The sequence below is a fragment of the Bufo gargarizans genome, chromosome 4 (genome assembly GCF_014858855.1).
Source record: "Bufo gargarizans isolate SCDJY-AF-19 chromosome 4, ASM1485885v1, whole genome shotgun sequence".
Classification (NCBI taxonomy): domain Eukaryota; kingdom Metazoa; phylum Chordata; class Amphibia; order Anura; family Bufonidae; genus Bufo; species Bufo gargarizans.
Genome location: NC_058083.1, coordinates 502,291,069 through 502,303,803, shown reverse-complemented (window position 1 = coordinate 502,303,803; position 12,735 = coordinate 502,291,069). Strand labels below are relative to the sequence as shown.

At 46.1% G+C, this 12,735-nt stretch overlaps 1 protein-coding gene across 4 annotated transcripts in view; it reads left to right on the top strand.

The window, feature by feature from the left end:
• The window catches only part of EML4 (EMAP like 4), a 189,879-nt gene that overhangs the window by 126,324 nt on the left and 50,820 nt on the right, over positions 1–12,735 (top strand). For all 4 annotated transcript variants that reach the window (XR_006388849.1, XM_044291838.1, XM_044291840.1 and 1 more), the window contains exons 8-13: positions 3,847–3,970; positions 5,084–5,233; positions 6,440–6,509; positions 8,333–8,443; positions 9,769–9,864; positions 12,444–12,578. Coding sequence is in view for 3 of the 4 variants with exons in the window: in XM_044291838.1 (XP_044147773.1) it covers positions 3,847–3,970; positions 5,084–5,233; positions 6,440–6,509; positions 8,333–8,443; positions 9,769–9,864; positions 12,444–12,578 (686 nt within the window). In the remaining variant the exon portion in view is untranslated. The remainder of the gene's footprint in view (positions 1–3,846; positions 3,971–5,083; positions 5,234–6,439; positions 6,510–8,332; positions 8,444–9,768; positions 9,865–12,443; positions 12,579–12,735) is intronic.

Genomic DNA, 12,735 nt, shown 5'->3' with positions numbered 1-12,735 from the left:
TTGCCAGAGACATAGCGGCGAGCAGGAAGAGAGACAGGAGACGGCACGCAAGCGTGGTGCGTGCCTTCTCGTCATACAGCTGATTGGTGGGGGTGTCGGACCCCCGCTGATTTGATATTGATGACCTTTCTTGAGGATAGGTCATCAATATTAAAAGCCTGGAAAACCCCTTTAAATCACAAGCAGGTCCTCGGCATTTAAAGAGGTTATCCAAGACTATAAAATGCTCCCCCATACGCCGGGCCCCCTCACAATGTATATACTTTTCTGGCTCCCCGCACCGCCATTGCTGCTTCTCCCCGCGCGCGGATAAAAACATCTGGTGGATTAGCAGCAATTGGGGGACGGGGACGAGCCTCCCTAGCATTGCGGGTGACTTCCCCACCTGCCATTGGCTGCTCCCTCCGACACCGGATCTTTTCATCCGCGCACGAGGAGAAGCAGCAGCGGCCGTGCGGGGACTAGGAGCGGCACGTGGAGCCAGGTAAGTATATTCATTGTGGGGGGCCCACCGTTTTATAGTCTTGGATAACCCCATTAAAATGAAAAACCACGCGGGTTCCTGCCGCAAAACATGCAATGGTTTTTCCAGCGCCAAAATCCGCCATGTGAACATGAACATACCTTTACACAGTTTTGATAAATGAGGGCCATGGTTCTCAAATGCACGTTTGCCTTCCTGTTCATTCGTCACCTGGACGCTGCGTTAAAAAACAAAAAGTGGCACAAAAAAATACAGCAAAATGTGAACTTGGCTACACTGGATAAAATTGCATTGCATGACTAACGATGGCCATAGGAAGGGCTGATGAGTATTTTCCAGTGGCATATTATACTGTAGGTTTTCATGAGCTATGACTCAAATAACAGTAATATATTACACACCTCACATCCACTAATATATAATATTACTCAAATACCAAAAATATTCCCGACCATCTGATTTACCTCTCAGGGCGCACAGTACTTTACCCAAATTTAGAAGCCATAAAGCATATTTATAATCTCTTAGCTCATGCAGGGAGACATTAATAGGAATGTTCTTTCAGGCGTTTTATTGCTTCTGCTGTTCGATAATGTTTTTAGCCCATGATTAGTTAAACAGGAGGCCGTGCGTGCCAGCGCCAACCATCAAATAGTATTCGCTGCCTTTTTTTATAGTCCGACCAGAATGTCTGATTTACTGGTAACTTTGACTCAAAGCTTTTCAAATCGTTTTCTAGAACACCTTAAAGGGGGCACAGTTTGGCGGACCCAGCCTGACCTTGTATTCATTTCAGGACCAGTATATAATATTACATGTACCCTGAAAGGCCCTTGCCGCAGAACTGTGTGGCCGTCCAGAGCTTCCCTGGACTATTACTGGGGAAATCCAGAAGCCAGATTGCACCAGGCAGAAGACGTTTGGTATATTTTTGTATTGATGGACCTGTGGTTATTATATAGCTACTTATTTATTTTTCCATTATTTTTTTATTTTTCCATTTTTTTCCCCCCATTTCAGACAATGGGGACCTATCGGTAGGGTCATCTCTGGGACCCGTAACTATCTGGTAAACTGAGCCATCAAAGTGAAGGAGGGCGCATGCGCAGAAACTATCTATGGGGCCGCTGAAAATAGCTGAGCGATGGCTCTCTTTCAGTCGGCCCCATAGAAATGAATGAGAGCACACCGCGCCTGCGCCGCCATCGTTTTCATTCAGTTCAAAGGGGCCGGCGGAAATAGAGAGCCAGCGTTCTTCTAATTTCAGCGGCCCCATAGAGGGTGGCTGCATATGTGCGCCCTCCTTCACTTTACGAGATAGGAGCGGGTCCCAGAGGGGGTGATATACCCCCATGGTTTGAGATGGGAATACTAGTTTTAAGTGCTTTCCAACTATCCATTCTAATCTCTAGCAAATATCCTACAGCGCCACCGCAGGAAAACAGAAGCGTTACACAGTTCCTGTTGTACTCAAGGAAAGGTCAATGTAATATAATAGACGGTTGGGCAGATGTTAGCATCTCTGCACATCAGCACCCAACTGTTCATACTCTACCCTTCCTCTCAGCCACCCATATCATTAGGCTTTCTGCTAGGTCAATATTTTGGCACCGTCAGCATTCAGTGTTCAGGACCACAGTGTAAACCCTTCTAAACTCTGACCAGAGGTGGAACACTTGAGATATGCAGCATTAAAAGCTATCTCCACCTCCTCAAATAATCTGGACTTAAAGGGAACCTGTCACCAGGATTTGCTGTATAGAGCTGAGGACATGGGTTGCTAGATGGCCGCTAGCACATCCGCAATACCCAGTCCCCATAGCTCTGTGTGCTTTTATTGTGTAAAAAAAAAAAATGATTTTATACATATGCAAATTAACCTGAGATGAGTCCAGCGTGAAGGAGCCCAGCACCGCCCCGCCCCGCATCCTCAGAATCTCCTCCTTGCTCTCCGACGTCAGAAAGCTAGAGCGCCGTAATCTCATGTGCTTTTTTTTTTTTTTTTTTTCTTTTTTTTTTTTTTTTACACACAATAAAAGCACACAGAGCTATGGGGACTGGGTATTGCAGATGTGCTAGTGGCCATCTACCAACCCATGTCCTCAGCTCTATACATCAAATCCCGGTGACAGGTTCCCTTTAAAAATCCCTTCCATTTTGTGTCTGCAGCTCTTATGCACATCTATAGGTCGCCATGGTGACAAATTACAAGCAGACTTTGTGTAGTCTACGCTGATCCTCCAGTCATACTTTCTTCCATCTCTTCTCCTAGTTCAAATCTATAGCAGGCTAGCTAGAAGACGACGTAGGAGATTATGACTGCTAAATCAGACTACACAATGTTTGTTTGTAGTCTGTTACCATGGAGACACTCGGTCCACAAAGGCAGTTTAGACACAAAACAATAAGGTATTTTTAATTAAAACTGTTTGCATAGTTGTATTTTCAATTTTTTATAAAGTTGAACCTAGAGGTTTTGCGGTTATTGTCGAAAGATCTCATTGGAGGAGTTTCATGGGATCAGACTTTTGGTAGATTCTTAAGGCTGTAACTGTGCAGCCTTGCAATCATGCAGTTATTTTCAAGTTGCAGTTTGGCTGAAAAACAACCTGGTCGCATGCAAGTTGCAGCCATACCCCTTTTAAATTGTGCTCCAAGATGGCAGTCGCTTGTGGCCTCCAGCCAAAAAGCCATTAAGCTTTGATTTCTCTTTTTATCACATTACATGTGATGTTTCCAGGTAGTCCTAGTCTGCAAGTCAGCGGCAGCCCATCGTGACGCTCTGACTCTCCACTGCGACATTTCTAATCAATTACAGAAGACGGAGAACGTGTCGGTAGATACAGGTCTGCACTGGTGGCTTGTTATTGGCTTGTTTTAGCTGCTATCCAGTTAGACTTTGAGGCTGTAAAATGTCGATAGATGCTGTGAAGAGTGATGTCTCTAACATTAGTGTGAGACGTTAAAAAAAATTCCCAATCTCTTCTCTGGCATTTGGTTTTGTTCCATACAAAGCCTCTGTGGAGTGCAGCAGCACCTAAGTTATTTCAAACCTCGTATTGTTCCCAACACTGCAGCCATACTAACCCAAAGAACGGTTCTCCAGCTTTCTGTCGGTTTGCGCCCAGTTCTCCCTAATATTTTATTTTCAGCTGATTGCAGAAAATCTGTCGCTTGCAAACCAAGTATTGGTGGACGTGCAGTCATTGTAACCTTTGCATGTTGACTGCACTCTCGGGGATGTTGTCCCGGCTCGTACAGTACCCGGTTATCGCCGTAATCTCCACCTTCACGGCTGCCAGCAGGACGCGCCTTCTTTATTGACTAACGCCATGCGGCCTATTCTTGTCTTGTTTCTGTAGAAGGAGAATACATTAAGATGTTTATGCGAGGCCGACCAATCACAATGTTCATTCCTTCGGACGTGGAGAATTATGAAGACATCAGAACAGAACTGCCACCAGAGAAGTTAAAACTGGAGTGGGTGTATCCTTTTGCCTGGTCCTCATGACCCCTGGTGTATGCACAGGATCTACATTTTACAGTTCCAACCACAGTACTTTGGAAAAAGTATTCACACCCTTCCTCCTTTTCTTGCATCTTCTCACATTTTTGTCATGGTTGCGCCTTTGTGCTCAAAGATCTATCTTGGGCTCTGTTCACATCCTTCAAGGTTTTCCAAGTGCAGCTCTTATCTTCTTACAGTCAAACGTGATGAAATCTCCAAACGCAGATTGAAATAAATATTTTACTGGAGGTCTGACTCTCCCAACCTTGTTGGAACAGAAGGTTGGCATCATACCAGCTGTGCGCAAAAGCTGGCCATACAGTTTAGATGCCAGCTAAACCCTTCAGACTCCCCCCCCCCCCTCCCCCCCCCCCCAACATTACACATGTACATGCAGCTCAGTGGGGTTCCTGCGTGTTTTCTTACTAGGACAAGGGTATAAGCTGCTGCCATCACGTCTAGCAGAGGGTTATCTATCCAAAAAGGATGGGGAGTGTTCAAAGTCAACATTCCTGACTGTTTCCTTTGACATCTGCTGTCGTTTGGTTGGGGAGTTGGACATCACTGTGGGTTTGGCCGACCACCTTAGATCTGTTTTTGTATACACACATTGTAATACATCATTAGACAAAGGTAACTGGAGTAACCATAGTTTTTAACTATCATATTTATTGCACTGTAAGTCACACCTGCCCATAAGACGCACCTAAGTTTTAGAGGAGGAAAATAAGAAAACATTTTTCCTCCGTGCCCCAGTCAGACCCCCAATGTTAATAAAACCTCAGGTTAGAACCCAAGTGTTAATTAGACCCCAGCTCAGACCCTCAACATTAATTAGACCGCAGCTCAGACTCCCAATCAGTCCTCAGATCAGACCCTCCATGTTAATCGGTCCTCAGATCAGACCCTCAATGTTAATCAGTCCTCAGATCAGACAACAACTCTCCTCTCCTGCTCTGGACACCACTGCGACTCCAGAGATCAGCGATCTTCGTGCTGCGCTGTTCTGTGACACTTATGTGCCAAGTCCTTTCCGACTCTCTCCCCCCCCCTCCCTTTTGGTCACTTCACCTTAACAGCGCGTAATAAAGATACGGTTATCGTGGTCGAGACTGTCGCGCTAATGTTTACCTCCTTCCTACTGGAGAAATTGTATATTTCATCGCCTCTGTTGTAGTACTGTTCAACTACGATGAAAGAACCCAGCGGCATTATCTCGGTCACACAGATTGTGTTAAATGGTAAGATGTTTCTTTATATGCCACGCTGCTTTATCTCCCCATTGAGATCTCCCCACAGATCCCTGTGCATGTTGGGTGTTGTAGTTCCATATTGATACCTGTGTAGTTTTCCCCTTAAAGCACTAGGGGCAAAGTTTGGTTGGAACCAGTAGCATCCCTTTATGCTTTACAGTTAGCGACTATCATTATAGGTGAATTAAAGGAACCTCTGTCTCTGATTCTAGTAATGCATATGGACATTATAGATTGGGGTCACCCGATCGGGACCCTCAACGATTCTTAGGGCTTTATTACACCAACAGATTATCCCACAGATTTTCTGACCAATCATTGGTAAGATGGCCGTTTACACACACAGATCTCGTTATACACACCAACTATTGGTCTGATTGGACAGAAATTGGTCAGATAATCTGTTGTCCTAACAAGGCTGGTTCCTTGGATTGTACAGATTAGATGAACTTGGCTGCGGTCTTCCAGAAACAGCTCCACGCCTGTCTGTGGGTTGTGTCTGAGATTGTAGTTCCGATCCAGTGAAATGAATGGCGCTAGGCTGCAATACCACACGCAACCAGGTGCGGCACTGTTTTTGTGGAAAAACCTAATTCTTATCCTGAACCACCCTGTTAAGGCTACTTTCACACTAGCGGCAGAACGGATCCGACAGGCTGTTCACCCTGTCGGATCTGTCCTGCCGCTATTTCGCAGTGCCGCCGGACTGCCGCTCCGTCACTATTGACTACAATGGAAACAGGGGGCAGCGCTCCGGCGCAGCACGGTGAGAGGCCGCCGGTCTAAAAGTACTGCATGTCCGACTTTTTAGTCCGGCGGCCTCGCACTGCCGTGCTGTGCCGGAGCTCCGCCCCCTGTCCCCATTATAGTCAATGGGGACAGAGCGGCATTCCGGCGGCACGGCGAGATAGTCGCAGGACGGATCCAACAGGGTGAACAGACTGTCGGATCCGTCCTGCCACTAGTGTGAAAGTAGCCTTAAACAGAGACCCCGCCTTTAAATCACCCGTGTGGGAAGATCAATCTCTTGCTTAATTTATAGCAGGATAACCTGAGCTAGAATCCACAGGTAGAGATGGTTTTAGTTTCCTCGCTGTAGATGCTGCGTATACGTGAAACATTAAAATCCTGACATGGATTGTTTCTGTATAGAGGAGCCTTGTCGATTCTATTTGTTTTCTTTGTCCTCTGCAGCATCGCTCTCCATCCAGACAAAATCCGAATCGCCACAGGACAGATTGCAGGAGTGGACAAGGATGGAAGGGTAATGACCGCAGTGCATCACCTTTAGGAGATCTTTCTCTGCTCCATTTACTTTCTATTTTCCTGCTGTTAAAGAAAACGTTCGTTTTTCTCTCTTCAGCAAATACTTTGTATCATGTAGAGAAAGGTAATACAAGGCACTTACTAATGTATTGTGATTGTCCATATTGCCTCCTTTGCTGGCTGGATTCATTTTTCCCACACATTATGCACTGCCAGTATCCTGGGTTATAACTAGAGTTGAGTGAAGTTTCAATAAACTTTGATTTGGCTGCTTCGCCAAATTTTACAAAGAAATCCACTTTGTGACCAATTATTTAGTCACAAAGCGCATTTCTTTGTAAGTAGCGGGCGCAATGATGGGGAACGGCGATTGTGATTTCCCCCGCCTCAGGTGCCGCGTTCATCGCTGAGCATGACATTTGAGAATAATAGTGAAGGCATTCAGGGGTTAATCAGTTAAAATAATACTCACCTTATCCATTTGAGCGCGAAGAGGCCGCCGTGGCCACCTTGATTGAAGACACTGCACAAAATCTCCCACAGTGCAAATGGATGAGGTGAGTGTGGTGGTGTTTTTTTTTTTTTTGTACTGCTATTTCAGGGAATATTGATTCCTTACGGTGAAGCATGAGAAAATTCGGCTTTGCGGCAAATCAAATTTTTCCTTCGGATACTTTGATTCACGCAACTATAGTTATGACCAGTAGTGGTGGCCGTACTTGCACACTATAGGAAATAGTGCTGGTCTATGTGCACTTCTGCGGTCCCGGCCACCAGAGAGACCAGTGCTTTTATCTATAGTGTGCAAACACGGGCCCCACTGCTGGATTACAGGGTGGTCCTAACCATCGAAACGAGCAGTGCATAATGTGATGGAAAAATGAATCCAGCCAGCAAAAGAAGTAATATGGACAATCATAATACATTAGTAAGTGCCTTGTATTAACTTTCTGTACATCAGGGATGTCAAACTCGTGGCCCTCCAGCTGTTGCAAAACTACAACTCCCATCATGCCTGGGCATACTACAGCTATCAGGGAATGATGGGAGTTGTAGTTTTGCAACATCTGGAGGGCCATGAGTTTGACATCCATGCTGTACATGGTAAATGCCCCTTTAAGGGTACAAGCACACGTGGTGTACACTTCGTGGATTTTCTGCAGCAGGATTGCATGTGGAAAATCAGCAACGTTTGCAGGTGCAACACAGGGGATTAGTGTTGAGCGAACTTGTGTTTTAAGTTCGGCGTCTAAAGTTCGGGTTATCGAAGAATCCCGATATGGATTCTGCTACCACGGACCATAACGGAATTTGGAGTCCATAACTGGATTCTTCGATAACCCGAGTCCGAGCTTTGGACGCAGAACTTAAAAAAAAGAAGTTCGCTCAGCTCTACAGGGGATGTGTTAAAGTCTCATCCACACGAAGCAGAATCTTTCCTCTACGGAATAAGCAGATAACTGCACATGTGGTGCTGGTTTTAAATTTCTAGCATGTCATTTTATCTGTGGTCTTCCGCCATGGAGTCCACCCTTTCCAATGCAGTGATTGAAGTCTGCAGCATATTTTACTTTAGAATGTTAATTTAAGGTGTTAATTGCTTGGCTTCATCACCTTTCATGTATCAGTCATCAGCTCATTTATTATGTGCATTCGTTTATCGGAAGGAAGCTTTCCAACTTGATCCTCCTTAGTTTTTGTTTTCACTTTTGACAGAAGTGGAAGGATTTTCCTTTACAGATCAGTGCTGCTGCCTCTATAGGTAAAGGTGTTTTTATATAACGACATTCACACTTTCCTTTTGCCTTGTACTTTCTGCAGCCTCTGCAACCTCACGTGAGAGTCTGGGACTCTGTCAGTCTATCCACGTTGCAAGTCATCGGCCTTGGGACCTTCGAGCGTGGTGTCGGATGCCTGGCTTTCTCAAAAGCGGTAAAACTTACGTGGCTTCACAAAACGTATAGACAGCGGAAGAGTTTGTCATAGTTACAGATCACTGGATGCTTGTATTTTGATATGTTTACATCACAATTTTACGTGGAATGATGTATTCTGCATTGAAATCATACGTATGGGTGGAGTTTCTCCAACCCTGCCCATAGGAAAAGTTCAGCGTGGATTTCAGGAACTTTTTCTGCCTCGTAAATATGTGCCATGTCACTTTTGTTTCAAGCAGAATGCAAGGATACGTCCTGTTTAAAGGGGTTGCCTCACCTGAGAGACTGGTGGCGTATCGCTAGGATATGCCACCAATATCAGATAGGTGCAGGTCCAAGAGGTGGGACGTGCACCTATCTCTAGAACGGAGCTCCAAAAGTGAAGGAGAGGACACCGCACATGCACTGCCACCCTCCATTCACTTCTGTGGAGCTGACACCCGGCACCCCCACCGATCAGCTGTATGGGCCCGACACATGACCGCTCTGTGTATGGTGTTGTGGCTGTTCCCAGGTACTGCAACTCAGCACCTATTCAGATGAATGGAAACGGTCACTACACAGGAGGACCGCGGTGGGCCCGCTCCGTGCCTGCGACTGCTGCTGATCGGTTGGCTGATGATCTCCTATCGATGGCCTGTTTAATGGATAGGGCAGCAATGTGTTGGTCCCAGAAAATCCCTTTAAAGGGAGTCTGTCACCAGCATTTCACTTTTTTAACCCTTCCCACAGCTCCCTAGCATGCTTACAGTTAATAAAAACGTTACCTCTGGCATCAATCCTGGACTTATAGAACCATCAAAAACGATCTTTATAAGATATGCAAATGAGGGCTCGCAAGTGCCCAGGGGCGGCGTTACTCTCTTAGGTGCCCTGCTTGCTCAGCCTTTTCATTGCGTCCCCCCGCCCCTTCCTACCCTCCGCCCGCCCGCCCGCCCATCCTTTCCCTCTGACCGCCTTTCTACTAACTTGTTGTTCTGCCGATATCCCGCGCCTGCGCACTAATTCCTTTGGCATGCGCATGCGCCGATGGACCGCCTCCTTTGTTGTGCTTTCACGTCGTTAGCCGGCGCATGTGCAATAGTTACTGTGATGCCAGAGGTAACGTTTTTATTAACTGTAAGCATGCTAGGGAGCTGTGGGAAGGGTTAAAAAAGTGAAATGCTGGTGACACTCCCTTTTAAAAAAAAATTATTTATTTTTTCCTGTATTTGTTCACTGCTTTACTTGACGTACTCCAGGATAATAGCCTGTAATGGAGATTATTATATGCCATAGGGCTTTTTTTAAATACGGATATATGGCGTTGGTGTTTTTCAGGACTCTGGGGTACATTTGGCTGTAATCGATGACTCTAATGAACATATGCTAACTGTATGGGACTGGCAAAAGAAGTCAAAAGTAGCAGAAATAAAGGTAATTGTATAAAAAATAAAAAGACAGTTTGCTCTAATTATGGGTTTTATAGCCTTTTCTGTGCCATCGACCTCTTTATCAGTCTAATATTCCCATCCACGTGCCTGACCTTTCTTCTGCAAACACAAAAAGTGTGTGAAATGCTTAGAAACCTTTTAATCTGCATTAGATATTAACTTTAAAGGGACTGCTTCTCCAGAGAGTGCACCACTCCTGTCCGTGGGCTGGGCCTGGCGTTGCATCTAGAGTCCATTCATTTGAATGAGATAATCTGTAATATGGTGGCACAACCCATGTACACAGGTGGTGGTATTTCTGGAGGTAAAAAAAAACAAGCGGTCAGTCAGACCGGAAGCGCACATGCAGTTTTTGATGCATCTTTTTGTTTTTTCTTTAATCCAAAGCTGAAATGGGATGGGTCAAGAAAGGACTTTTCCTCTTTGTTGAATCCACTTCTGGCCCAATAAAACTGCATCCAAAACTTGGTGTGTGTTTCCGTTTTAGAGGGGTTGGCAAAAGTAAAAAAATAATAATCTGCAGGGTGATAAAAAAAAAAAAAAAAAAAAAAAGTGCCTCCAAACCAATGCCACAGCTGTATCCTCTCCTCCCGGCTGCATCCTCAATGTAATGTTTTGACTGCAGCAGTCACTGGCCCTAGCAGTGTACATTCGCAAGACTGCTGAGGCCAGGGGTTGGCTACAGAAGTCACTTGCGGTATATGGGATGTCGCCACTGCAGCCTAAACAATTACATCAAAGCTGCAGCCCAGCGGTGAGGGTGGAGTGGCCCTGCTAAATTGGAGGCGGCTCAGAAAGGGGTTTTGTAGGATTAAAATATAGATGACCTATCCTGGGCACCCCTGCCAGTCAGTCACCTCACAGCATACCATGTATAGTGGCTGTGCTTCATATTGCAGCCCAGACCCACTCACTTGAGGCCAATAACCGTGACATCACTGACCTACAAAAGGTCCCGGCACTCACCAGAGGTGCTTGGTGGAGGTGCCGGGAGTCGGACCCCCACCAATCTGATATTTGACCTGTCCTGAGGATAGGCCATCAGTATAGAACTCCCGGTTTGTTGTTTTTTAACTCCCCTCCGTACTGTTTGACCCCAGTGAAATCCTAACTTGGACAACCTCTGTAAGCCATACAACCCGGTACCATCATCGGGCAAAACGCTGGCTGAGGCCCGGAAACTACAGCACAATCCTCTCCTCTACCCATCTGTCTCTAGTCTTCACCTACTTTTCTCTATACCGAAGTTCCGAACCGATCGCCAGACAGACCCAATTGACTGCTAACTGGGTCCATTAAGTTCTGATGAGGTGTCCATCAAAAGTAGCAGCGTTTCCAGAGCTGTTTAACCTGTCAAGAATGACACAAACTGCAACGGAGATGTGAACATAGCCAGGGGCATAGCTAAAGGCTCTTGGGCCCTGGTGCAAGAGTTCACCTTGGGCCCCCCGTCCCTCAGTGCTTTGTGGTCAGGGGAGCACATAGGCTTCATGCTGCCTGAGGCAAAAACTGAAACGGCCAGAGGTGGAGGCACTTTCTATAATACCGGTGTCGTCTTAGGCTACTTTCACACTCGCGTTTTGGGCGGATTCATCATGGATCTGCAAAAACGGATCTGTTACAATAATACAACCGCATGCATCCGTCATGAACATATCCATTTGTATTATCTGTAACATAGCCAAGAAGGATCTGTCATGAACTCCATTGAAAGTCAATGGCGGACGGATCCGTTTTTCTATTGTCAGAGAAAACGGATCCGTCCCCATTGACTTACATTGTGTACCAGGACGGATCCGTTTGGCTCAGTTTTGTCAAGCGGACAGCAAAACAGCAAGCGGTGTTTTGGTGTCCGCCTCCAGAGCAGAATGGAGGCTGAACGGAGGCTGAACTGATGCATTCTGAGCGGATCCTTTTCCATTCAGAATGCATTAGGGCAAAACTGATCAGTTTTGGACCGCTTGTGAGAGCCCTGAACGGATCTCCGAAACGGAAACCAAAAACGCCAGTGTGAAAGTAGCCTTATACGGCACAAGGGTCTTTGGGCCCCCTCAGGCTGCTGGGCCTGGTAGTGACTGCTACGTCTGCACCCCCTATAGCTGCGTCCCTGAACATAGCCTTACTGAAGATGAGCTCGTATTGACTGAAAACAGTTTCAGCACTGAACCAGTGTGACAGACGAGCCCAGTTCCTTTAGCTTTCTGGTGTTGATGCAGAATGAATGCCACATGTATGACTGGCTGCCAGCTCTTCTACCGCAGCCCACAGCTATTGTCATTTGTGGCAGTCACGGCCCTTCCGTCCAAGTGCAAATGATTTATAAGAGCTTTGACTACATTTCAGATGTTTAGGGGGAAAAAAAAAAATCTTTGGGAAAATGACAACTGGGTAGAAGAACGGATACCGTGTTATGCCTACCCCATAAATGAGATCCTTATTGACTGCTTAGCAAACGGAGAATATGGGGGGGCCGGGATAAGATCGGGACTTCTATTATCTGCTGTATAACGGGGAGGCTGTGCTGTGAGGTCGCATATAAATCTCCTCTCTTTGTTTGGACAGACTACAAATGAGGTGGTCCTCGCCGTAGAATTCCATCCGACCGACGCCAACACGATAGTCACCTGCGGCAAATCGCACATCTTCTTCTGGACCTGGAGTGGAAACTCTCTGGCGAGAAAACAGGGAATTTTTGGGGTAGGAAAATGTATTGATTATGGTTTTGTGGTCCGTGGGAATCGTGGTCCTTTCTTACTAGGGTATGGCGGGAGTGGGAGGATATATTGCCTTAGATATAGCACTTCAGAGCACAGAATATACCGTAACCGCTGAAGAGGATTATGTGGTTATGTTT